Raw genomic sequence first — 26641 nt, forward strand, 5'->3', positions numbered from 1 at the left:
GCAATTTATTAATCATTCTAGAAAAGTTTAGTGTCTTAAAGCTTTTAAGTTGCTGTGAATCTATTAAAAACATGTCAATCTAAAGAAAAACTGTTTAATAATCTCCTTACTAATTACTCTTACTTACTCACCTAGGCGCTGAAGAGGCTCTTGAGTTTTCATCAATAATTTAAACCGAATTATCATTAAAAATGTAAGAACTTTGCGCACCGAATATCTCATAAGAAGACAGAAAAAAAGCAGCAGTTCATTTATTGGTATAATTTCCAAACAAATCGCGTTTATAGTCCTCTGTCCTTCGCTTACATGCTTTACCCGCATACTACCGCACTAGGTACTACAGTATGTACAGTAACTACGTTAACATGATGGCGCACTATTTACGGAAGTTTGCGCATTTAGTCTCAGCCTCGTGAAGTTGCGTGGAAACGCGATGCGGCCATGGCAACAAACTTTATTATTGTCCTCGCGTGCTGAGCATTGTGGGGTAAAGCTAGGCTGGTCAAAAGTACTCAAAAATTGTTTAAGCTTGTTATTTTTTATCATGATGTTATCATCTGGTTCATCTGTAGGCTGCTAACTAACCAATTAACCACATGTCTGCGTGCGTAAACTGTGGTCCGTCACCTCCTGCTTTCCCGAAGCCAGAGAGCCGGAGATCGAAGAGACTAAATCACTCTGTTCAAGCTTCTGATGAAGAAAACAACTGTGAGTAATCGTACTAATGTTCTATCATTTCATCTCTTCTGCCTCATTTCTATGGAGTGATCTTTCAGGGAAACTGCAGATTAACATTCAGGATTAAAATATTAGCTGCTGCCCTGGTGAACATTGAGTACTTAAACATTGAGTGCTTTCACTCATTGGGTTAAACAATAGTCCACTAACCAAAAAAATATCCAGTTAACATCGTCCTTTGAACAGAAACCAGCAATAACTATACCAAAAAGCCTCCTTAAAAAAAAGGCCAAGTTATCGCCTCCTGTGCCAGATACACTCATATTATTACCACCATAATAAGTAACCGGTTGTGGATCTCATGGTTCCTTTAGGGGTAAAAGTGGTTTGACACATTGTACAGAGCAACAATTAATGCTTTAGTCAGTAATTGTACACCTACATACTGTAGTGTTAATGAACAATAGCTAACAGGTAGCTAAGAGTATCACTAAATCCTAATGTTATCAAAAAATTGTTTAGTATTATGGATGTAACATATCTGAAACCAGTCCTTCACAGACTATTGAAATCGCATAGCTATATGGTTTATTTATATGAAACAGCTCAAATAGGAACCAAAAAGAAACTAAGAAAGAATAAATGAAAATTCATATACAATCTCATCTTTCTCATCCAACTTCTTGCTTCTACTTCTGCCGGTTGTAAAGAATTCATTTTATATAGTCGTTAGCACTAGACTTATATACTACCAGTCCATTTTTGTGAGACATTTCAGCCTTGACCATCTATGTGCATTAGTGGCTGAACTTCCAGAAGTAAAAGACAGATCTTCAGTAAATGAAGGACTCCAAATGCCAGTGCTTTCACTAGACAATGGGCAAAATGACTTCATACCGGATGAGCTTCTCTCAAATCTCACCTCAACTGTATGCCCGCAAGACAGAGACCAGTACAACAAAACTCACAAACACCCAAAGGTTTGTCAGAATAACTGTTTATGCTTGCTATAGGAGACCCTGGATTTTGTGGTTGCATTATTTCTATCTGCTGAAATGAACCAGTGGAGTTATTTTTACATTTCGGTATAGGTTTGTGGAATACGTGCACCGGATGCAGTATGGCACCACAACACTGGCCGGAAAAAATACCACTACTTTCTCGACCAGCCAACATCTGTGACTGGAGCTGGCAGGTTGATCATTTCTTCTCAGCATTACTACCAACTTAAACAATATGCAGTACAGCTATCCTAGAGTATTGCCAATTTTATTAACTGTTGATGTCTGAATAGGGATATATCCTTTCTGTGTGATGCTTTGGCAGCTCAGAGGCAGCGAATCTTCCTCCCGCCCATGCCTGACAGGGCCACCATTTCTTTGCAAGATGGTCAAAAGGTAAGTCAGGCACAGTAGAAAATTCTAAATCCTGTAACAGTCCCTCCTTACTGACACTTATAGTGCAATTTTAACACACAGGATACAAATTCTACAGAGACGTTAATCCCAGAGGAATACCATATAATAACAAATAAAGGAGTGAAAGCACTGCAGTGTTATGATGAGTAAGTATCACTGACACCAGACCACTAAACCTCACTTCTAGTTAATGTATTGTTACACATGACACGCTTACCTTTTATCATTCTTTATTTATAATTTTATTCTTTATTTGTTTTATTTGATTTCAGCAAATATACAGTTCTGCTAGAGGATGAGAAAAAAGGACTTAAAATCTTTCCATCAATGTGAGTTACAATAACCTTAAAATATATCTGAATAACGGTCAAAGAAATGACTACAAATTAAGCCAAAGCACTAAAGAATTCTCAGTGCTGATTGATCAAAATGTGTTGATTAATTACATTAATGCGAATAGACAATAGTAATAACAAAGGGACTTGTATGGTGTATGCTTTTCATGATTATTGACCTGTAATAGTGTAATGAACGTTTTTATTCCTTATGCACATAACATGTGTGACTGTGATATTATATGCTGTTAAAAATCATGCCACAATCCACGTGCCCACTAGGAGGCCGAGTGGGCGCTTGGAGGCAGCTCAGCTGATGAGGGTAATGGATGATATGCTGGAAAAGGCAGGTGCTAATCAAGAGTTTGAGGGGGTCAAAGGCCTGTCACAGGTATGCATTAATTCATATTATAAGGCAAAGTGTTAACGTTGCATGATTTAAACTTTGAAAACTGAGTTCCAACAAAGTGCATGAAGTATTTGAATACTCCCATATTTCCCCTTGGGGATCATTAAAGTATATCGATTCAATCGCTATCCATCCCTTCTGTAGCAAATAAATTGCTCATGTGAACACAATATACACTTCTACTTTGCACTACTGGATAGATGCTAACTGCATTTCGTTGCCTTGTACCCTTGTGCAATGACAATAAAGTTTAATCTAATCTAATCTAATCTAAACAATATGCCCAAAATATGTGGTCTACTGCTTCCTGGTTGAGCTGTTTCTGTTTTCATCAAAGCAATGGTTGTGGCTGAAACATACATCAGGCTGTATAGTGTAGCCCATTTTAGCTTTGTAATTTCCATGACGCAAAACCACAAAACAAACCAAAGCATGTTTGGTGAGCTGTGTCATGATTAGTACTTGCAAAGATAAATTGGCAAAAATGCCCTCGAATGTTTTGAAATTTAATTTTAACACATACATATTTGTACTAAGCATATTAGAGGAATACATCTACAAACATGATACTACAGCCAGTTGCAGAGAATTGATTGCATAAGTGACTAATAAAATAAACACAGCCCTGATGCCTTCTTTTGGGTTTCAGCTACAGGGTTTGCTGGAGTTGGTGCGGGTGGAGCAGAACATCTACAACATCGTGTTTCATGAGTTAATCCGGCAGGTGAGCGTGGAGTGTAGAGAGAGGGGCCAGCTACTAGCTAAACTCAGGTGTGTGCTCTTCTCAAACACTATTATTTAAGCTTCCTTTCTAGTTTTCTTACTCAGTTGTGACCTTACCAGCATAATAACACATTTCCTCTATTTCTCTATATGAATAAATATGTTTTGCATTTCCTTAGGCACAGGTATGTGACACTGTTAGACCGAATCCCACGTCAGCTCATAAGTCTGCATACAGAGACTCTGGCACAGAGAACTCTGGACCGCCGGCTGACTGAAGAGATCGTCTGCTTCAAGCACTCTATTACACAACTCAATGAGTAAAGTCCTATGTTACTTGCATTGTAATTAGAATGAAAAGTGTAGTAATAAGTATTCTTAAATCATTATTCTGTATTCTGTCAAAATACCTCTGTGTGTCTGTGAAAATCCTCTGTAGTGTGAAAGGAGCAATTGATATTCTTCATTGCATTTATAAACATTCATATTTTACCTGATATGCTTTGCTGTTGATATGATGCTGTCTTACTACGATAATCCAGAGAGCTAAATCAGCTGTGTGATCATGATGAGCATGTATTCAAGCAGGCTGAAAAGGCCCAGGAGGATTTGGCTAAAGCACTGAAGCAATCACAGCTTGACTCTGAGTGAGTAAACATGTATGTCAGTAGAGCGAAGGCTCAGGCACCATGTAACCATATTAATATAATATGAAGCTCTATTAATATGTAATTCAGGCTCTTGTAGTATTATTTAGAGATCTCACTAACTGATCTTAAATTGACACTAGAACTTTGATAAGACTGATAGAGTATAATATATGGATTTTAGATGACGTGCAGGTTTCCTTTACAGCCTTGTTGGGGAGTATCACAGTCTGTATGAACTGCAGAGGCAGAGGCTGGAGGGGCAAGTGGCTGTACTGACTGAAGAGAAGGACTTATGGAGCAAGGCCACATACAGCATTGCTCTCAAGGTCTGATAATAACAATGCATTCTAAACATCAAGTTAACTTTCAAACCAGTTTGGCTTCTAAGAGACTGTGGACCTTGTAGCCAGATTTGGTCAGAAAAAAAAGGTTAAAAAGTTGAAGTTAACAAGGTTGTGCAACAGATTTATAGAATAAATTAATCGAAGATTTGCCATAAATAATTTCATTTCAAGTTATAATGAAGTTTGAGGACATTTTCTGTCTGGATTATTTGTGTATGAGCACCGTGTCTGTATTTTTAGTCGGCTAAATGTAAATCTGAACGTTTTCCAGGTTATTAAATTAAACAACCTGCAGCTGATCAACAGACTTCATGTCAGTGAGCAAGCATGGAGCAAAACAGCAGAGCATTTCACTAATGTCCTGACAGCAAAGGTACCAACACAGCAATTTTGCAGGAGTTGTGATTATAATAAAGCATAACCTTTTCCTCACTAGGTATGAAAGACTAACATGTTATAACAAACGCAGGACTCTGAGAACCTGAATCGCATCATGCAGCTAACAGACCAGTGGAAAGAGCAGCTGACCAGTTTCATGGAGAACCTCAGAGAGACTGAAAAAAAACAGTATGAGAGTATCAGGTCCATCCAGATTGGCCTTGTCAGGTGGCACAAGTTTTGTGAGAATAACGTGAGGTGAAGATTTACTTTGCTTTTTATTCATTTAGATTTCACTTGATCTAATTCATTTCATGTTGATTTATAACTATTTTGTAGGAGCCCTGATGTAAAATTTGAAAAAACGTCGGTGGAGGTGTTGTGTAATGACTTGAAGCAGTGGTCGATGGTTAGAAATTCCTAACTTCTGTTTATTTATTCTTAACCCTTTAAGGCCAGAGAATGAGTTTTTCATATTGTAGCATGTTGTATATGTCAATAGGTGTTGAGCATGCTGTGTGAGCGGTATGGAGGAGCAGACCTTCTCTCTGGTCAAGAGACAATTCAGACACTAGAGCAGCTGCAGGATTCGTGGGTGGAGGTGTGTATGCAGCTGTTCAGGAGACATCCAGCATTAGATAAAGAGGCTCCTAATGGTCAGGCAGCCATGAGAGAACTGAGCCACGCTATCACTGAGCTGTACACACAGCTGGGTATTCGAATCGATGGAGAGAGCGGTAAGAAATTTTTCCGTGCCTGAAATTCTTTTTTTTCTCTACCACCAGGTTACAAAATTCAAAGATTCAAAATTTCACTTGTTTTGTGCCAGAATGAACCAGGAATACACATGACCTAACCGGGTTGATGTGAGATTCTTGCAAATTTTAATATGCAATATTGTCAGTGTTGAAAGTTGCATTTCACAGTTAATGTGATAAAATCATTGGTGGCAATTATCTAAGAAATATAAAAACATAGTGTAGTGTTGGTATTGTTGCTAGTAAGGCTATAATCTATTAACTAGCTATTAACTAATAAAATGTTTAAATCATCTTGCTTATATTTGGTTATTAACACAATATCATTTTGTCCATCATATTACACACTGGTTCCTCATCTGCTGTTAATAACCAAGAAAAATACTGGCTGCAAATAAGACCAATTTGTTTACAAGAAAAAAAAAGTGTTGGGCAGCTTAATTTGATTAAATATTATTTGTAGATTATACTATTTTTGCAGTTATGCCTATGGGCTACTGATGTATATAGCAATGTAACAATTTGACTTGTGAGAATTATATGTCTTACTTAGGACTCACTATTTTTACTACTGCAGGAATTCATCAACAGTTGATTACTCTGGCTGGAGTAATTGGTTCCTGGGCTAATAGACTGAAGAGTCTTATTGGACAGTTAGACCTGGTACATCACTCTGAATGGTTGAAGCTAGAGAAGGCCCTAGGAAGCTGTATAAATATGTGTGAAGAGGCCCTGGTAAACGTGAACAACACCCAGGCAGAGAGTGAGAAGATAAAGCAGAAGCCTCATTCCAAGTAAGTTTTAACATCTTTGAACAGTTTAACCTCTGAGCGATCTGATTAACCTCTGAGCGATCTGTCTTTATGGCAGGATTGAAATCAATGATGTACTGAACATGCTGAGGGAGTTTGTCTCATCTCAAAACAACTTTTATGACTACACAAACCTGACACTTTGTGAGGAGGTACAGTATAGTATGAGCTCTTTTATGTGTGTTTATGTATGCTCTGAGTCCATAGAGCAGTCATACTGTATGAGCTTATTTGTGATAAACAGGTCAACTCTTTGCATGCTCTGCAAACTCGCTGGATGGTGGATCTTCTGCTACTTATGGTGCCAGACCAGTGTGATGGCCAAGAGCCCCATTCTCCACCAAGCCCAGAATTAAATGTCTTTAAGGATGTGTATTTTCAGAAGCTAAAGGAAGATGCCAGGAATCTTGCACAGAAACTCAACTATTTCTCCAAATATATTACAAGGTAAAGACAGTGTTCTCACAATCTCTATAGCATGAATGACAATCTCTCATAGGCATAAAGCAGGAAAAAATATTCAGCTGTTCAGAAGCTCTTCCAGCTACAATGCAAAATCACAGGAATATATTAATGCCCGTGTTCAAATATGTTATATTTAACAAGAAGTAATTTCCTGTGAGGAGATGTTTGTTAGCATTTTTGTTAGTAGTCCTTATTATTGATTTGATTATCATTCTCCAGTTCTTGCCAGGCTATCGTAGAGGAGATGATGCAAAAGAATATGACTCAGGATGATGCAGAAAATGAAATTTACCAACTCAGCAAACTTCAGGTAAAAGATCTCTCATCTCTGCTTAGGTAAAATTTGCCTGTCAAAAAAATATTAGAAAATATTATGGTTCTACTGGTTAGGATTTGGTAGCCATACTTTGTACAATTGTATGATTATAACCTTCTTATAATTCTTACTGGACTTATGACCATGAGCTGATACTTCATATCTTGGCAATCAATCAGAAAGTATATTCTTTCATGCGAGTGTGTTTGTTGTGTCAGAGGGAGTGTGCCGAGTGGGTGGACATCTGTCAGATCCTGCTGTGTGAGTTGATGGGACGCCATTTGGAGCTGCCACTGCCTGACGAAGCTGTTCCCAAGTTCATCACTGACCTCTCCTTATCTGTGGAGAGGGTACACTCTCCAGTGAGTAGCTTTATCCCTTCATTATGAAATGTTCCTGATTTCACTCCGGGATATGCTAAGAGGATATTGTCATAATATTCTTGAACCTTCAGTTATGTGTAATATGTTTTATAGCAGATATTGTGCTTTGCAATTCTAAAACAGATAGTAGAACAAATACTGTGCTAGATCTAAATTAGTTTAAATTTTGGGGACAATTTGGGGACAATTATGTGAGACGTAATTAGAAAAAAAAAAGTCCTTTGTGTTTTAGGTTGATGTATATGCTACTCAAGTGAGGCCAGCAGAAGTCAATGAAGATGAGAGGGCAGCTGTAACAGCAGGAGAAAGACCTTTCATTTCCCAAAAAATGAATCAGCAGGTCAATGACTTTTACAAGACATTAATGACCTTTAACATTAATACACCATACACACTGCTGATGAGTTGCACATGAAACATCTTCTCACTTGTTTTGTTACACAGACTGCTTTTGCTGATTGAAATTAACTTATTGTAACTATAGGTGGAGGAAAGGGAAGAGGATGTCGTTGAGAATGAAAAAAGAAGCTTAGTCATGAAGCTTATAGGCCATGATGGCCAAATTATTGAACAGACATTGGGAGAAGAACCATTGGACATCACTGGGGTCAGTGTTTGTTTAAATCCCCATGTGAAACAGACACTTTAGGTAAAACCAACTGATTAAGTAATTATAAATATGTATATTGTTTTGTAGACCAGTCATCCTGTTGTACGACCATGCTCTGAGAAAGCACAGCAGGCTTTTAGTGCACTGTGTACTTTGGAGCTTCTTCAGCAGGAGCTACTGTAAGTGTAATATGAATGATACAACAGCCAGTTTCAGTTACTTCATTTGATTGGCCTTCTTCTTCATGTCATCACAGCGAGTTTTTCCTTTCCAACATTTCCTCTAGAATGCTCATTTTTTATAAATTAATACATTTAAAATGTATACCAGAATTTGTTCTAATGCATAAATCTGCTTTGTTATAATGTTTATTGTTAAAACCATATCACAGCTGATTCAGTATAACCACAGCTCAGGTTTAAAATAGTGTGTGTGTGTGTGTGTGTGTGTGTGTGTGTGTGTGTGTGTGTGTGTGTGTGTGTGTGTGTGTGTGTGTGTGTGTGTGTGTAGAGCTGTGGAGGCTCGTGCTATCAGTGCTGAAGAGAGGGCTCTAAAGGCAGAGGAAGCCCTCCAGATAGCTTTGGAGAGGATCCATGATTTAGAGAGACAACTACCACAAAGAGCCAGTCTAGAAACCAAAGGTAAGCTGAACACACAAAAACCCTCCAAAAATGCTTGTTGCTCCATCAAAATAGAATAGGGCTAAATGAACCAAAACCCAACCCAACACACATGATCAATGACATCCATCCCACTGTACCGCCAGCACCAACTTATTTGCATATTATGTGTTATACAGCAGTTGGACTTCAATTACAACATAAAATGTAAATGCAGCTGTAAACTAGGTTAAATATTCACATAAGTATCATTGAAAGGAACATATCATTACAACACTACACCACCCCATGTATTTTGTTTTTGCATGATTAATAATTAGAGATATGAAAAATCATTTATCACTATTTTTTGCATTTGTATTTCAGCAAGTAATTCTGTTTCACCAGTTGCTAACAAGGAGGCCATTCTTGAACTGAAAGAAGTGAGTCAGCAGCCCATACCAAGCCCCAAACAAACTAAAAGCAGCAAGAAACACTAACACAACAGAAAGCAATAAACCTTCTGGTACACTTTGGAAGAAATGTTTGTATAAAAAACACATTTAATATTTTTCACTGTCAGTTACTCTTCAGTTTCTTGGGAAAAATGTTTCAGGAATAATTTCTATAATCATTAAAATGTTTTTAAAGGGCACTATCAAACTGATATATATTTCAGAAGAATTAATGCACAATGTACATGAGGTATTTGGGTACATAATAAAGCTATTGTTTTCTACCAGAATGATGTCCGAATTTTAATTTACAGTAGAACTTTGAGTGGAATTTTAACTTCTGACTGTATGTTTGTAAACTGCCAAATCACTGCCTAATTGTACATGGTTGTATCCACTATTGCAGATAAATAAAGATTCATATATTGCAATGATCCACTCTGAAGTTAACATAACTGTGCGCTACTATAACCCACATTAGATTGGGCAGAATGTAGACTAAAGAATTTTAATTGTTTTCCTGTGGATTTATTTGGATCATTATTTAAATGTCTTTATATTTTTTTTTCCTATATAGATAATGACACCTGTACAACCGATTATTTATGCATTCAACTAGTTAGCCAATCATGCAGACCCTGTGCAAACAAGATGATACTGTAACAATTCTTGATATACTCAAACCAAACATCCATGCCACAAGCTCACACCTTTCTGATTCTATTTTTCTGATTCTACTTTTATTTTTTTTTTATATTTTATTTTTTATTTAACATTATATTTGGAGTATATTTGGACGCTTTCTCTCATGGTTTTTGCACTGAGAGTTAAAACCCTGTAAGAACCCTGTGTCCATCAGTTGGATCTTTCAGTAAACACTGTTTACAGAGGAACTATAGAACATTTTGTAGTGGAACATTTTTATACTAATGATAAATCTCTGATAAATGGAGCTTTCACTACATCATTGGGGAGTCTTTAGCCGTTTCCTCCGAGATATCCTCTGTTGGCTGGATTTGATTTGAGGAGCTGCTTGTTTCTGCCAGTTGAAGTGGCTGGTTGAGGAGGTTAGACGGGAGGCTGAGCAGCACAGCAGGCTGGTCAGAGCGCAGTGTGTGGAGGAGCTGGAGAAGGCGCAGCTGGATGACCAGAGGAGAGTCTGACAGCGAGTCAATAGAGGCTTTTAATGCCTCACATGCTGCCTTCTCACCCTCTGCTGCAATCACCTGTTATAACACCATACAAACATACACACACACACACACACACACACACACACACACAGCGTATGCATTGTTTCACTAACACATCCCACTGGGGAAACACAGACATTTCACAGTTTTGTTTTGTTTTTAATCATTTTTAATGAATGTAAAATTTGGAACACTAATGAATGAAGCCTTTTTTTGCAGATCATGAAAATGGACAAGGTAAAGATCTGCAGCTACACACAATTCCATTTTATATCTCATGAGCACTAATAACTAAATCACAGGGTCAGAACTGAATCACACTGCTATTCTTACATTCTAAAGTTAGGTTCATTGGGATCTAAATCAAATATAGATAAACTGAATTTTCTTACTTTAATTTGGGCTTGTCTCTTTGCTTCTGCCTCAAGAGCAAAGTTTTTCTGAAGCTCAGGTGGGAGACAGAGGTCCTCTCTGCAATCAAAACAAGGGGAACATACTTCTCACCCTGTGATCAACTCAACAACACTGCACATGTATCCATGGGCCTTTTTATGATTTTTATGGTTATACGTTTCTGATGCTTGATATTTATCTGACAACTTACATGTCAGCTTTCTCCACTTTAATTCCCCACCTGCAGGCGATGGAATCCAGTGCAACCTTGAGGGATTTAATGTAAAATATCATAAGGCAATTCTTATAATAAATGTGACATGCAGTACTAATCAAAACATAGTATATATATATATATATATATATATATATATATATATATATATATATATACACTCTGTGTGTGTGTGTGTGTGTGTGTGTGTGTGTGTGTGTGTGTGTGTGTGTGTGTGTGTGTGTGTTTTAAATCAATAAATATTAACATATTTTTTGCATTTGTTAAATGTCAGAATCAAGCGAGGGAGAATTTTTATGTACTTTTATTATCACTTTCATCAACATCAGAGGTATACATACTGTACAGTACACTAAGTTTATCATGCCTTTAAACAAAAAAAACCTCCAGACGATTCCATTCTGAGCTTAAGAAGCTTCTGATAGGTTAATTGATTCCATTTCAGTTAATTGGTGGCACCCCTATCGATGCATATAAAGGCACACCTCAAGCACAGAGCCTCTTTCTTTGACATCATGGGAAAATCAAGAGAAATCCACCAAGACATCAGAAAAAGAATTGTTGACCTCCACAAGTGTGGCTCATCCTTAGGTGCAATTTCCAGATGCCTGAAGGTACCACGTTCATCCTTTCAGACAATAATATGCAAGTATAAAAAACATGGGAATGTACAACCATCATACCGCTCAGGAAGAAGACGGATTCTGAGTCCCAGAGAGGAACGTGTTTTGGTGCGAAATGTGCGAATCAACCCTAGGACAACAGCAAAAGATCTTGTGAAGATACTGGCTGAAACTGGTAAAACAGTGTCATTATCCACAGTAAAACGAATACTGTACCGCCATGAGCTGAAAGGTTACTCTGGGAGGAGAAAGCCATTACTTCAAAACCACCATAAAAAAGCCAGACTACAGTTTGCAACTGCACATGGGGGGAATCGTAATTTCTGGAGACATGTCCTGTGGTCTGACGAAACAAAAATTGAACAACTGTAATGATAATGATAAACGGTATATTTGGAGGAAAAAGGGCAAAGCTTTGAAGCCTCAGAACACCATCCCAACTGTGAAGTATGGGGGTGGTAGTATAATGTTGTGGGGCTGCTTTGCTGCAGAAGGGACTGGTGCACTTTGCAAAATAGATGGCATCATGAGAAAAGAAAATTATGTGGATATATTAAAGCAACATCTGAAGACATCAGCCGGGAAGACATCAGCCAGTTAAAGTTTGGGTGTAAATGGGTCTTCCAAGCATACCTCCAATTAGTTACAAAGTGGCTTAAGGACAACAAAGTCAAGGTATTGGAATGGCCATTACAAAGCCCTGATCTCAATCCCATAGACAATTTGTGGGCGGCACTGAAAAGGCAAGTGCGAGCAAGAAGGCCTACAAGCCTGACCCAGTTACACCAGTTCTGTCAAGAGGAGTGGGCCAAAATTCCAGCAAACTATTGTAGAAAGCTTGTGGAAGGATACCCAAAACATTTGGCCCAAGTGAAACAGTTACGGGGCAATTCCACAAAATACTAAGGAAGTGTATGAATACTTCTGACTTTGATGAAAGTGATAATAAAAATACATTAAAATTCTCCCTCGCTCGATTCTGACATTTAACAAATGCAAAAAATATGTTAATATTTACTGATTTAAAACAGAAAAAGTTTACTCTGATTTAATGTATGACAGTAAAGAAATAAAAGTTTTTGTGTTTTTTTTCGGAAGTGTATGTAAATATCTGGTTTCAACTGTGTACATATACCGTATATATATTGTATGGTATTCTTGGACCTACAGCTTTCTGTAACTAAAACATTTGTGGATTTACACTTCAGGGAGCAGGTTTCCCTGATAAGAGATTAGTAATGTATACCTGGATATGGTGAGCAACTTCACTCCTGTTCTGCAGTATGCTGGAGAAGGTATGATGGGCCAGAACCTCCCTGACTGACACCTGAACCAGAGCCTGCAGCACAGCCGGGACTCCTGCTAGCGATGAGTAACACACAGACACGTTCTCAATGCGATAGTAGCACACTGCACTTGCCTCTGTACACACCAGGTCTTTTGTTACCACCTGCAAGACAGACATATATTGTATATGTTGTGTCCAAGAAATACCCTAACAAACCACAGAGGTCTTGTGCAGATATAGGAGAAATGACCAGAAACAGAACCGTCTCTGCAACCCTCAGTGTTTAAAAAAAAAAGAAAAAGGTATTTTAAAAATTGTGTACATTTTTTTATAGCCTGAGATCCACTGTATGTTTTTAGATAATTACCACTGTCGAAAACAATGCATTACAGTGAGACAAACAAGAAAAATCCTCTGGTTACAGGAAGAGTGCACAGCAATGCAAAAGTCAGAAAGGTTACCGAGTGAGATGGGACCTTCAGCATCTTTAACCGAATGTCCACTTTATGACAAACATCCAAAAATGGGAGGTAAAAGAGCAGCCCTGTAACACAATAATAATAATAATAATAATAATTATAATAATAATAATAATTATAATAATAAATTGTCCATAGTGTGTGATTGCGTGAGTGAATGAGAGTGTGTGTGTGCCCTGTGATGGGATGGCAATACGTCCAGGGTGTATCCTCCCTTGATGCCCGATGACGCCTGAGATAGGCACAGGCTCCCCGTGACCAGAGAAGTTCAGATAAGCGGTAGAAAATGAATGAATAATAATAATAATAATAATAATAATAATAATAATAATAATAATAATAATAATAATAATTGCTAACACTAAATATCTAATGGAATAAAAGGTAAGCAAATTTCCACACTGTTTTAATGTTACATTATATTCACTTTCCCAGGTAAGTAAAAGGTAGAAAAAACGTAAGGAGCACTGAGACTCCCTAAAGAACAGAATTTTTTTTATTCTTTTTCTGCTTATTGCTCTGTGTGCACAGATGTACCTGGTCCTCTGGGTTTTCTTTGTAGCAGGTGTCCAAGTCTGAACACCACAGCACGCTCATGCTCTCGCACGATCTGGTAACGTTGTACTCACATTAACAATTCCAACTAATTACTTCATTAATATAAAATACTTATTTTATTAATAATAAAAACTTACCATTACACAGAACCAAATTGATATGGGAAAGAAAAATATTACTGCAGCGAGAGCTGCAATAGTGAGAAGCAGCTCACAAACTCCAAGGCTCTGTGGCTTCAAGGCTGTGTTGAAAGTTAAAGTTGAATGTTGAGTCAATAATTGTGTGTTCTGCCTTGTTTCGCATGAGTTTATTCTGTATGTGCACAGCAATTGTTAACTCACCCTCTTCATGCCATTCACTCTCCAAAAGGCCCAGCAACTCCTCACTTTCTCTATTCGTCCTCTGTCTCACACTGTCTACGTTGATCACGGTGGATGACATTTCCTTTTTTTCTTCATTACTGTGCTCTTCCCCTGCTTCTTTGCCCTTCATCCTCTCTTTCCCTTTCTGTGGCTGCTGGAGTTTCGGTGTCTTAACCACTTTATGCTTTCTTTCTCTGGTCATCGGTGCTGTCTCTCGCTTGATCCTGCCAGGTTTTGGAGGAGGTGGTGGAGATATCATTTCTGTTCTTCTCTCCATCTCACTGTTTAATCAGCAGTATCTGCCCCGTGTTTGGAGAAGTTAGGAGTGGAAGATTGCTTTTTGAGCTGCTGGGATCAGCTAACAGCCTGCAATCCTTTTACAGTGCAGTGGCATGTGGCTGAGGCAGTGACAGGAGTATGACTGAGTACAGACGGTAAGGGGGAGAGGACACAATACAATCAAAACTAAAGAGAAAAGGAAACAAGGAAAAAACAAGCATTTAAAACTTAATAAAACCTCATGCTCACTCCCACCTCCTGATGCACAGATGGAATTTCCCTCAATATAAAGCTGTAAAGCAAAAATATAATGACGTCCACTCCAATTTTGGTCCAAACAATTTACATCTAGCCAAGTATTTACATTGTTTTGGTTGATGCTGTATAATTCATAATACAGTAGTTAAAAGTTCTGTGTAGGAATGTCTAAAGTCAACAGAAAATGTGTTTGTGAGGGAGCTGCTGATGGAGCACTTTACTGTTATTAGTGTCTAAGTAAACATCTGCCCCTAGTTTTCAATGAGAAATGCAATTACAAAGCCGTCCACCCGATTCATTTATTAATGAGCTTTTTAGGTGACAATTAAAATCTTAGGTATAATGATGCTTATTGCCATGCGGGTTATTGTCCCCAGTGCAGTGACTCAATCCTGGTCGGACTTTTCTGTAGGTGGGCGAATCAAAGTTTACACCGCTAGTATTGGAAAACATATCATTAAAAAAACACACGGATTTTTTGAATGCTTGAGTATCAGATTGTGAGGACCTTCGGGAAACGAGTTTAAGGGGTAAAAGTTCTTCAAAATTTAAATTTATTTAAGTTAACTAACAGGCTTATAGAGAAAGTTTCGACGTTAGCTAGCTGCTAAATTTCGATGTTAGCTAGCTGCTAAATTTCGACTTTCGACTTGCGTGTAAAACAAACTTGAATTGTTTTGCTTCCCAGGTAATTGTACAGTATGTATGTATGTATTGTATAGTTTTAGAACATCTAACAGTATAATTGGACGCTAATGAATCACTTAATTTACTCGGTTAGTTCCAGTAGCTAACATTCGAAGGATGACAGGGCAGGTGCCAGCCTGTCTTTTTCGTTTAAATGTCATTATAACAAAGATGAGATGAAGTTTAAAAACAAAAAAAGAAAAAAGGAAAACGTCTTGAAGTTTAAATAAGAAATGGACCTTGAGAATTAATACTCATAACGCCCTGACTGTCTAACATCCTCTCTGTCTTTAATATCAGGTGTGATTATGGATACTGAGAAGCTTCTTTTAAGAGTGAAGAAGGATGTACGCTCACTCCTAATTTCCTCCAAGCATGGCCTTTCTCCAGAACAGCTCAGGAAGGACTACCAGAACATGCTGGGCCACCCTATTCCTCTTAGGGCCCTTGGTTTTCACTCGGTGCTGGACATGGTTAAGGAAATGCCTGATGCCGTGCACTTTGACTTTAACCTCGATGGTACTATAGTGTTAAAAGGTAATATCTGTCTCTGTTCTGAGCCTCCCAGCATATACTGAAACGTCTGATAGTAGTTCGTTATTATGGCTCTACACCAAACAACATGAAACAAACTCCAATATTTTGATGATTCTATATTGCATTTTTTCTGCTGTCCCAAATTTGCTTGTCACTGTTACTTCTTTTGTGATTGAGTCAGATCAAAAAGTAAAAAGAAATCGTCCTTGCTTGTGTTTTTCTTGCTTCTAGCAATTGGGAATGAGACCACAAGAGGCATTGAAGAGCTTGTCTCCAAGCAGCGGAACCACAAGCATAAGCCCAAGCCGAAAAGTGGCTACACGGGTCTGTTTTCATCACATTCCCATCACAAGCACTCATTTTTCTTAGCTCGTCGAGGCCACGCTCCCCCTGCAGTCCATGCTCCGCTGCGATCACAGCTCAGGCAGTTACTTGCACACGGGCCCGTAAGGCTCTCTGACCTGGAGAGGTGCTATGCAATCCACTTTGGAAAGCCTCTCAATGTCATGCACTATGGTTTTTACTCCATCGCCGAGATGCTGGCTGCTACCTCGGACATGATCACAGTAAAGCAGACCCGCATGGGGTCACAGCTGATACTAAAGACTGAAATCACACAAGTGAAACGGAAGCTCAGTAGTACAGCTGCACTCCCTAAACAGTCTGCAGGAATATCCAGAGTGTCCACTAGCTCAGGTGAGCTCTGAGTCTGGTTAGCAGTTTTGTGTTATATCATTGTATTATATGGTAAAAACTGTGTGTGTGTTTGTGTGTTGCATGGGTCATTGTAACATGTAAAATAATATAACTGAAATAGGTGCAACAGCATTGTTAATAATTATTTGTTTCTGTAAAAGTCCTGCAAGAAACAGCACTGTTCAGCCAAGTTCAGCCTGAAGGCCAGCAGAAATCCAAACAGACTTCAGCCAGCAGAGTACAGGAAATTGAACATGCCACAATTGAAATGAAAGAAAAGTCCTTTGAAAAGTCTGTTGCAAAGGTTAATTTCATTCTTCATTTCTTTCTCTTTATAGAGCAGGGCCACCTTTATTTTATTAGACTCTTGGTTACATTGGTTAAAGTACACAATCTCCTGTTTTAGCATTGCAGTTTGAAACACATTGTTTCTGGCCTTTGACTTCTGGCTTTCATTGACATTTCTTCATACCTTCTGATTTTCCTTTGATTCATGTGCTCTAATTGAATACCTTATACTGGCTCAGTATATTTTACATAAACAATGTGTATGATTTTTACAGTTGTTTGATAGAATGTTTATACATCATTTCCAGTTGTCTTGACTTTACTTATTTGATGAATAAGGGCCACTGTATTTAAAAACAGTAGTGATGGTTTTCCATATTTAGTCACGTTTATCAAATACGTCTTTTCTTTGATATAGTTGATGTACGTTATTTTAAATGCATTCACATTGACCTCAAAGATTTAACGCTGCGCTCCCAAATATTTAATAAATTAACTTGGTTTTATGTGGCAGCTTGAGAGAGAGTTAAGGAAGAGAATTCTTGAAAATTCAGAAGCAGGCACGGTCAGTCAGGAACTAAAGGACAAGCTTCGAAAGGTTAGTCTGTGAAATTAAGTGAACTCTATAAAAAGAATAATTATTGCATAACATTTTTTTATGCACACCTTTTCAGGTTGTTGCTAAGCACACTCAAGGCATAGCCATTCACAAACTTCCTACAGAGTACAAGGTAATTCATACTAGAGTATAAAATGAGATGTAGTGCTGGGCAATAGAATCATTAATATCATAAAATAATGTACTTTTTAATATATTGCAGGTATTGTGATATATATTTTTTCAACAGTTTTTCCGTATCACTTTGTGGTTTCACTGAAATCATCACATCTCTGTGACATACTTGTAGTTTATCAGTTTACCTCTTGCTACTCTTAATACCAGGTATAAATATGATTTTCTTTTTGTCATATACCAAGATGTTTACTGTTTTTCCCGACTTTAAGAAAACGTATGGCGAGGACTTGCCTGTGGCTCAGTGTGGCTTCCTGAGTGTCACTGAGATGTTTGAAACGCTCAGCGACAAGTTCTGTGTGCAGCCAAGCACTGTGGATGGAGCAGAGGGCATACACATCATGGTACTCAAACCACATGTCCAACCAGGTACTCTACCTCCTTCATACTCCTTCTGAGTGGGCTGAGTGGGCTATTTATTTGACACAGTCTAAACCAGGCTGTATCTCAAAGCAGATTACAATATTGAGCAGAATTTCAGGCATGATATATCAGTATTAATTATGTATATAATAATATTGCTTTGTACATTAAGAATCAGTAACACATTCATTAGGAACACTTATTTCCTGGTCATGCAAGTGATTACCCAATCAGTCAATGATGTGGCAGCAGCACAGCGCACAAAATCATGTAGATACAGTTTATGCAAAAGCTTCTCTATGTATTTGGACAATTCAACATTGGTAAAAGAGCACAGGTGACTTCCTGTGTCCACCGTAGACTCAGATTCTTGGCTGACTTGAATGGAACCTGATTTTGAGATGCCTTTCGTGTCACAGATTGGTTATTTAAATTACTATAGACTCCCTATTCCTATACTATTGACTTCCATTCTGGCAATTCTACTCTGACACCTCTTATCAATAAGCTGTTTACTCCGGTAGATCTGCTGCTCACTGAGTGTTTGTTTTTTTTTAGGTAACCATTCTGCGTAAACTCTTAAGACCAGCGTGTCCAATCTTATCCACAAAGGGCTGGTGTGGGTGCAGGTTTTCATTCCGACCAAGCCGAAGCCACACCTGATTCCACCTGTTTAATCAGTTGTAGACTCTGGTGTGGCTTCTGCTTGGTCGGAATGAAAACCTGCACCCACACCGGCCCTTTCAGGATAAGATTGGACACCGCTGCTATAGACTGTTGCTTATGAAAATCCAAGGAGGTTTCTGAAATACTCCGACAAGCTTATCTGGCATCACCAGCTATGTCATGCCCTTCTGATGTTTGATGTGAAAAATGACCTGAAGCTCTTGGCTGTATTACTGCATGAATAAGCAGGAGTAGAATAAGGAGTTCCTATTAAAATGATCAGAGAATGTACATAGTCACGCAACCTTTTCGAAGGTGCTGTTTTGTAGCATTTGTTTGTAAAATACCTCATTTTAAATTCCCTAATATTTAACCAGGGAATAGATGCACACAGTGCTGTCAGAACTTTGCTGAGGAAAGTTGCTAAAATATGCTCAAAAAAGTTGCTAGAAGTCACTAGATGGTCTCGTAGAATAATTTGCATATTACTTGTATATAAAAACTTTCATATTTGTTAAAACAGTGTATTATCTGTAGGTTTTTATAAAGTTTCACTAGGATCTGAGAGTGACAAGGTATTTAGTTTTGTACGTTTTGTTTTGTCTGCGTCACTAATACTGAATAAACTAGTAAAACCCAAGAAGATAATTTACCACCCAGTACTAATGACTCTGTGCTACATGTGACTGATGTATATTTTCCAGCTGTGTCTATGAACCCTTCAACAGAGGGACACTACTTCAGCTGCAGTGAGACGGCCTGGGAGTGTCAGGATGATAGAGGAGAGTCCACGGAGTCTTTAGACTCCAACTCTGAGTTCAAAATCACCAACAGGATCATCCATCAGGTGCATTTTAGTGTTTGGTTCAAGTACCGTGGTGATCTTATTGCTACATACTGTACAAACAATAAAATGATACATTATACAAATATACAAATAAATTTAAAATGTTTAGGCATCTGTTAAAGGGCTCATTTGCATAGTGAGGCAATTTTTTTATATCGATATTGTAAAGGCCAATACTATAAATAACAATTCACAATCAATATGAAACGCTCGGCTGTATGAAAGCTTGCTTTATAGTTTTGTTAGTAATGTTTTTCTTTGTGAATGTCTTTTGTTTTTGTTGTCAGACAGGGAACATTTTCCCAGTAACTGTTCTGAGCACTCGGGGCTCTGTTGTTCCTCTAGATGCACTGCGGTGCCAGAAGCTGAAGCCTCCCACTTGCAGGAGATACAGGGATCTGGTGCCTGTCGTGGTGGAGAGGATCGAGTCACCCAGCCACTTTTATATCCGATCTGTTGAAGACCACCGCATCCTTGAGAACATGATGATTGAAATGAGGTTATTTTTTATTTTGAATTGATAGCAAGGCTTTAGGACAAGGGTATTAATTAAATTAATTAATTAAATAATAATAAATAGGCTTTAATGCTTGTAATGTTTTCGCCTTTTGACCATAACAAATTATCTCATTCAGTTCTCAAAATGATTATGCTACCACCTTTAGTACAGTAGGGTTGAATAAATATGACTAATTACTGATAAGTGATTTTGGGAAGCAGCTTTTAGTTTTCTGACAGAATGCGTTCGTATATAGGAGCTGTTATTTCTGCCCAGAGGTGGCTGAACGCTACCAGCTCCCAGATGCGTATGTGCGACCTGGACAGGTGTGCTGTGTGGCCCCAAGTGACATGTGGTTCTACCGGGTGGTGATCCACCGTCTCCTCAGTGCCACAGAGGTAGAAGTGTACTACGCAGACTTTGGAGACCTCAGTGTTGTCAACAGAAACAAGCTGAAATTCCTGAAGTCAGTATTCCTGAAGGCAGTAACCTACTTTTTTAACAATTTTTTTTTTTACAATACAGGATTACATGTTTTACAAACAAGAAAGTTTTGTGTTTCAAACATGATGCCAGGCATAATTTGCTCGAATTCATTTTACTGTAGGTCATGTTATGCTGAGCTTCCAGCACAAGCTGTTCCATCTGTACTTGTTGGAGTGAGGCCAGTTAAGGTAGTATTATAACACCACAGAACCAGATATACATTTTTATTTTCAGTTGTTTTCAGGTAGAGAAGCTAGGCCATGTTGAATTAGCCTCAATTATCCGTACCCCAAGAATGTTTGGTTCGAATAATGTCAGTTTGAGGCATGTTTTTCATGCATGTCTTGCACTGTTTGCACCAGGTTGCACAGATTCACTTTGTGGCTAGGAATAATTTAGCTCTGAAAAACTGTAGCTCTGTTTTTATTATATATAGCACCCTGGTCCTGGAGAAACGTTGTCTCATTTCACTGTGTACTGCGTCAGCTATTTATGGTTGAAATGACACAAGTTACTTGACTTGACTTGAAGTAGAAATATATAATTGTTGTGGGAAGAGATGTATTATCTTGCTTCCTAACTAGTCCTGCAGACTCCCCGTCAGCATTATTCCATACCTAGTTCCATGGCGAAACTACCAAACTGAATTAAATACAAAATGTATATTTGAATAGAGTTCAGACTCTATATTGAAGGTTACTCATAACTTTCATGGTTAGCACTCCTACAGTTTGCAAGATAGTGCCATACCACAGTGTCATCACATCCGTTTTTATGCTTTGTTTTGGTTCATCGTAGACTTTTTGGTCTAAAGAAGCCACCAGCTTGTTCCAGACGATGTGCCATAAACGCACCCTGGTGGCTGTCGTTCACAGCTACCGACACGACTTCCTGCTGCTTTTCTTGTGTGACACTAACACTGAGGAAGACATCTACATCCATAGCGCACTTCAGGCTGAGGGTCATGCCGTAGCCTGTGCCACCGATAATACACCGGTCAGAAATCTGGCAAACTCATGTTTTTAGTATATTAGCAGTTAACTGAGCTCTATCTTTTAAAATCCAGTCTGAAACCATACTTATTTAAGTCCTCCTATGTATTATTATTTTTCTATTTTGCAATAAGGACTGCAGATAACAATAAGATAACCATCTTATTTATTGATAAATCAGTCTTTTCTTCACCGATCAATGAGAGATATAAACTTAAGAACTTATTAAGAAACTTATCCTTACTTAAGAAATAGTTCCAAATAAATGCCCTTTTTTTAAATTAAGTGTTTCAGTTGAATAATACTGCTATAGAACTCTTGAACTTGTCATTTTATAAATATAAATAAAATGGAATTAAACAGATAATGAAATTATACTACAGAACTCCTAACTTGGCTTCCTTAAATAACAGGCAACAGACTACAATCTAATCTTGGCATTTACTGCCATTTATTAGCCAACGTTTTTACAAAGCAAAGCAATTCAGTATGTGGAAATGACTTCAAATTTTTCTGGCTGTCTGGAGTCAGGGATTCTCTGTCTCAGAGATTCATTTCCAGTACCTTCTGTGTGAACCAAATACATATTTAAACCTTTTTCTGTAAAGCAGTTGGAATGTTTTACATAAAATGTGCTTCCAATCAAAGATGATGGTAAATATGATGATGATAAATATTTTTATTGCTGTTAATCTCTATATTGTTCTCTATGGTGTTTAGGTGTTAGAGCAGTTTAACCCTGTGACTCTTTACATCGGTGACAGCCAACTGGAGGAAGTAAAGGAACATTTCACAGCAGTGACATCTTCTAGTGTCAGAAATGGACAAAACCTTACACATCTTCAGCCAGATGTCTCCACAGTACTCAGTCAGGTAAATTTGCTAGTTTATTGTAGTGACCATTACTTAATATATTGAATGTCCTCTGGAAGGAGCACTGGGCACCGGGCCAGTTGGTTCCTGGCTCTTTGTAAATTACTCATGCCCTCAGGTCCAGAGGCATGCAGCCAGCCTCTTTCTGCTGAGACAGTAAAGTGGGGAATTAGAGGGACGCAGTATTGGATGGCAGTCCAATCTGTTTTTAGGACCCATACATCACCTGTCAGTCAAAGATCCCACTGCGCCTCAAAAGTATCACTTGTATTGATCTGTTCTCAAATGTATTTAACGCATTTTCTGATGTTTATTTTCCTGGTATGCAATCAGTAGGCCATGTTTGTTATTTAGTACTAATCTACACCTCATATGAGCATGTTTATCTGCCAGCATTTGACAGGTGCTCAAGAGAACCAACAGCAAGAAATGGCTTTTCTGGATCTTCCTGAACTGGAATTCATTGATGTGGATCAGGTTAGGAACAACAAAATCCCACTGATCTTACACACGTGCTGTATTTACAAGCTCATGTTACATTTTTCTTAATCCAGAGTGAAAATTCTATCCCATTCGAGTCACTGCTGAAAAATGATCCAGAATGTTTTCTTAACTGGGATGAGGGATGGACAAACATGGCCAGTGTAGATGAGGAGTCAAACCGTCTTCAGAATGGCAAAGGGGAGAGTGCAAAAGTAAGTGTAACCTTCATCTATAGCACATTTCTCTGATGGTGAGTGCAGACTGTGTTCAAATCACTTCAATTTGGGAATATGATTCTTCGAACTTCTGGTCTACATAAATGAATCTAGAAGAAAAAATCTATCTCAGTGTATTTTCACATGATAATCTTTTACCTATTAAAAAAAAATGCAAATCAAATACAAAACAAAGTATATACCCAAATGTGATATGATATTAGCTACATTCCAAAAGGCACTTGAATTTGAATCACTTGCACTGTGGCTTAATCACAAATCGTGTTTTATTAAGAGTCTAGTACACCAAGTAGGGTGTGCATATTACATGTTGTACCCTGTGTGGTGGTCATATACAGTATAATGAATTCCTGTTTGAAGATCTTTGCAGAGGCAGCGTCACTTGAGAAAGAAAATCTATTCGAAAGGACATTAAAAAAACATGTTTAGGACAAAGTAAATGCAATTACTTTATTTTTTCAACACGGTTTAGAATTATGGCGAACCTGCCTGGTTCGGGTGAATTGGGTGTTGTTTACTTTTTATAAATTACAGACTCAAATACAATCAAATACTTAACGTTAAATGCAATCCTTACATGGATTCGTCATTTGTCTTGCTATGTCCTCCGTCATCTCCTCTTCAGACACAGGGTTTACGTCCTCTAAGTGTTTAATGCTGTCTGATTCTTCAGAGAGGTTTGTTTTGGCTGGGTTTGAATTAGCGTCTACTTCTCAACTCACAGTCACGCATTGTAAGTAACGCCCTGTCCCTCAGGACGCAGTCCCAGTTAATCGTTAATTAAAAAGGGCATTAAGCTTGTCTGATGAATCGTTGAAAAGGAACGTGCTTCTCTTGTCTATTCCAAGTATATGAGCCAAATATCTCATAACCAATTATGTTACCACTCAGAGTTTAATGTAGCCACTCGGGTAATGGAACTGTGCTGAACCATTTCTTAATCATGTTGCAAATGTTACCATTTTGTCATGCAGACTGCATTGCTGTCACCTGTTCCATTCATTAAACCGGACCTAGAAACAAAGGCTGTTTTTGACAGTAATCACACACAGAAGCCTGCATCGTCCCTGCACACACACTCCAAGATCAAACTTCAGGCCTGATCCCCAGCTGCAGAGACCACACAGGTACAGCACAGTTAGTTACACTCCACACACTAATCCAATGTGTCATGTAGAGTTCGGTTTGCACTTGTGTTGTCTCCTAGCAAATTCTTTTTAGTTTGCTAGAGAGACATCCTTCGATCATCCTGCTTCAAGCGTAAGTTTGTAGACAATTAAAACACAAACCATACAAATTTGAGCTGTACAAGGTGACAAGTTAACTTAGTTGGTGTGTCTAATAAAGTGAGCAGTAAATGAAAAGTGTTTAAAACCCCAAATACACTACAGCAATACAGAAGTAGCACTAGTAATAAAGGCGTTTGTGATTAATTTCATAGCTATACCACTTGGCTGTTGAATTTTTGTTTTTGTTTAATTTATTTACATTTTATAGAGTTTATATAGAAACAGCTCATTCACAGGGAGACTCCAGATAACCGAGTCTAATAATTAAAAATAGAAGTGTAATGCATTAAAAAAAGTTAATATTTAACATTCTAATTTGTTAGTATGGTTCTGTAATGTTTAAGATTCTTTGCAGTATATTTAATTTTATGCTTTTGATATGGTCAAATTGCTGTACGAAGTGTTCCACAAGATTTTTATGTATTTTTAGAACATCATCTGAGTTTTAATTGTGTAATGCATCTCCCTGAAATTCCCAGCATGAACATTTCTGATGTCCAGATCGGATGGTTAAGACCTTTTATGTATCGCCTTAGTTTGTGTGCTTGCTGTGTTAGTTTTAAATAATAAAATCTTTTTTATTTTAATTTATCTATTTTTTTGTCCTCATATGTGTGCTGAATTGTTCCATACCTAACCATCGAGCTCTCTGATGTTTTCTGTTCAGCTCTGGAGACAGTCGGGCTCAGGAAGCTCTCTTTCTTGGCCACACATCCCCTCTCATCCTAGGACCCTCAGCCCGCATGGCAGCCGGACCCAGCAAAGAAAGAAGTTTAAACAAACCGGCTGCATCTACTGATGTGTTTTGCTGATGTATTTCTGAAAAATGTCAGTGTTTGTTTTATGTTGAATGTAGGTTCACTTTTTTGTTATTGGCAACAAATTTTGAAATAATAATGACAGACGTGGAATGTTGTTTGTGACCTAAAATTATTGAAAATTCTGAATTGATGTTTTAATTAAAGTTTCTCTGTTTTAAGTTGCATGTACATTGTTGTGCATTGTTGTCATTTCCTTCTCTGGAGAATCAGATAGAGACTAAAAGAGGAAGTACAAATATCAGGGTTTTTTTTTATTTCCATGTTGCGTCCTGCCTGCACTCAAAAATATTCAGCAGATTCCTTATTTGGAATGCATTAACGAATAATGTGGACTGAGTGAATCAAAATCCAGCTACAAATTGCTCATCCTTCCATGCTCAGAGTGTGGGTTGTGTTAATTATCTATATTTTTTATGAGCTCTGGTATCAGGATAAAAAAATGTTCATCTACTGTATGTTCTTCTGTTTTTGTAATATTCACTTTTACATAATGTTCACTGTAAAAGGAACTCTGCTTCTCTGAGCACCATAGGGAGATTAAATTGCCCAAGCAGCATGTCAATAATCCAGCTACATCCATAACTCTATTAGAAACAGACCAACAGCCCAGCTGAGGGCTCTGGTCAGCAATTTTAGTCTTTAGCCAACTTAACCAGTGCCTCCTGTACTGAATCGTACTCATTTAGCCAATTATTGCTTTTAATGGGATTTTAATGGACCTGTTTTCATGATGCACACAGCAGGCCTGGCCTTTTAGGTTTGAGTCAACATACTGTCTGTGTATTTTCTCTTCTGTTAAGGAGTTCACAAAATTTGAACATGTATGAAACCCTGTGTGTGATTGTCCCATGCACAATCCACTTTATAAATATCCAATAACATAATGTTTCCACAGGCCAGTGAGAAATTAAAGCAAAACCCAACATAAAGTATTGTAGTACAGTGTTTGGCCATAATGATCTTGCATTAATGTAAGTTCATGTCTCTGGTACTATGCTGCAGGGATGAACATTAAAAGACATTCTCTCTGTTAATCTTTTGTGACTGTGTTGGAGAACACTGTCTAAAGTCTTCAGCGTACTTA

At 38.0% G+C, this 26641-nt stretch overlaps 3 protein-coding genes across 11 annotated transcripts; 2 read left to right on the forward strand and 1 right to left on the reverse strand.

The window, feature by feature from the left end:
* The first annotated feature begins 152 nt into the window (after positions 1-152).
* axdnd1 (axonemal dynein light chain domain containing 1) lies at positions 153-9623 on the forward strand. 8 transcript variants are annotated; one of them, XM_047810427.1, is made up of 26 exons: positions 156-487; positions 573-708; positions 1480-1658; positions 1770-1873; positions 1973-2075; positions 2157-2242; positions 2369-2425; positions 2714-2822; positions 3490-3611; positions 3743-3883; positions 4106-4210; positions 4419-4539; positions 4829-4930; positions 5027-5193; positions 5275-5344; positions 5438-5672; positions 6271-6487; positions 6564-6657; positions 6750-6952; positions 7190-7280; positions 7505-7648; positions 7902-8009; positions 8154-8276; positions 8367-8458; positions 8790-8920; positions 9266-9623. In XM_047810427.1, exons 2-26 carry the CDS (start codon positions 597-599, stop codon positions 9376-9378), a joined length of 3129 nt encoding a protein of 1042 aa, XP_047666383.1. In that variant the 5' UTR covers positions 156-487; positions 573-596; the 3' UTR covers positions 9379-9623. The 8 variants fall into 8 exon arrangements, 5 of the variants coding, with proteins under 5 accessions (XP_047666384.1, XP_047666385.1, XP_047666383.1 ...); XM_047810428.1 differs by having other exon boundaries at positions 153-708; positions 9287-9623; XM_027169874.2 differs by having other exon boundaries at positions 156-708.
* On the reverse strand, positions 9419-15153 carry nphs2 (NPHS2 stomatin family member, podocin). The gene is made up of 9 exons (XM_027169876.2): positions 14999-15153; positions 14444-14885; positions 14240-14343; positions 14082-14154; positions 13527-13609; positions 13024-13227; positions 11131-11186; positions 10919-10997; positions 9419-10559 (listed from the first exon to the last, which is right to left on the reverse strand). The coding sequence occupies exons 2-9, from the start codon at positions 14739-14741 to the stop codon at positions 10293-10295; spliced, it is 1164 nt and encodes a 387-aa protein (XP_027025677.1). The 5' UTR covers positions 14742-14885; positions 14999-15153; the 3' UTR covers positions 9419-10292.
* A 94-nt stretch (positions 15154-15247) lies between these two features.
* On the forward strand, positions 15248-25725 carry tdrd5 (tudor domain containing 5). Of its 2 annotated transcripts, XM_047810431.1 has the most exons (17): positions 15257-15413; positions 15989-16225; positions 16457-16921; positions 17083-17225; positions 17724-17807; positions 17884-17940; positions 18215-18371; positions 19736-19878; positions 20166-20377; positions 20634-20843; positions 20985-21051; positions 21662-21859; positions 22576-22728; positions 23122-23205; positions 23283-23423; positions 24422-24574; positions 25404-25725. In XM_047810431.1, the coding sequence occupies exons 1-16, from the start codon at positions 15344-15346 to the stop codon at positions 24548-24550; spliced, it is 2550 nt and encodes an 849-aa protein (XP_047666387.1). In that variant the 5' UTR covers positions 15257-15343; the 3' UTR covers positions 24551-24574; positions 25404-25725. The 2 variants fall into 2 exon arrangements, with proteins under 2 accessions (XP_047666388.1, XP_047666387.1); XM_047810432.1 differs by lacking the exon at positions 21662-21859 and having other exon boundaries at positions 15248-15413.
* The last annotated feature ends 916 nt before the right edge of the window (positions 25726-26641 follow it).

This window comes from Tachysurus fulvidraco, chromosome 2 (genome assembly GCF_022655615.1).
Source record: "Tachysurus fulvidraco isolate hzauxx_2018 chromosome 2, HZAU_PFXX_2.0, whole genome shotgun sequence".
Taxonomy (NCBI): Eukaryota; Metazoa; Chordata; class Actinopteri; order Siluriformes; family Bagridae; genus Tachysurus; species Tachysurus fulvidraco.

Bases quoted from the DNA above. Each gene is read 5' to 3' on its own strand.
- axdnd1 (XM_027169874.2), top strand. From the start codon at position 597: ATGTCTGCGTGCGTAAACTGTGGTCCGTCACCTCCTGCTTTCCCGAAG. The intron at 5,194-5,274 runs GTGAAGATTTAC...ACTATTTTGTAG, and splicing joins TTTTGTGAGAATAACGTGAG to GAGCCCTGATGTAAAATTTG. The intron at 6,658-6,749 runs GTACAGTATAGT...TGTGATAAACAG, and splicing joins ACCTGACACTTTGTGAGGAG to GTCAACTCTTTGCATGCTCT.
- nphs2 (XM_027169876.2), bottom strand. From the start codon at position 14,741: ATGGAGAGAAGAACAGAAATGATATCTCCACCACCTCCTCCAAAACCT. The intron at 13,228-13,526 runs GTAACCTTTCTG...TCTGTCTTGCAG, and splicing joins TGAAGGTCCCATCTCACTCG to GTGGTAACAAAAGACCTGGT. The intron at 10,998-11,130 runs GTAAGTTGTCAG...TTTTGATTGCAG, and splicing joins AAAGTGGAGAAAGCTGACAT to AGAGGACCTCTGTCTCCCAC.
- tdrd5 (XM_047810431.1), top strand. From the start codon at position 15,344: ATGATGCTTATTGCCATGCGGGTTATTGTCCCCAGTGCAGTGACTCAA. The intron at 15,414-15,988 runs GTGGGCGAATCA...CTTTAATATCAG, and splicing joins CTGGTCGGACTTTTCTGTAG to GTGTGATTATGGATACTGAG. The intron at 17,808-17,883 runs GTTAGTCTGTGA...ACACCTTTTCAG, and splicing joins TAAAGGACAAGCTTCGAAAG to GTTGTTGCTAAGCACACTCA.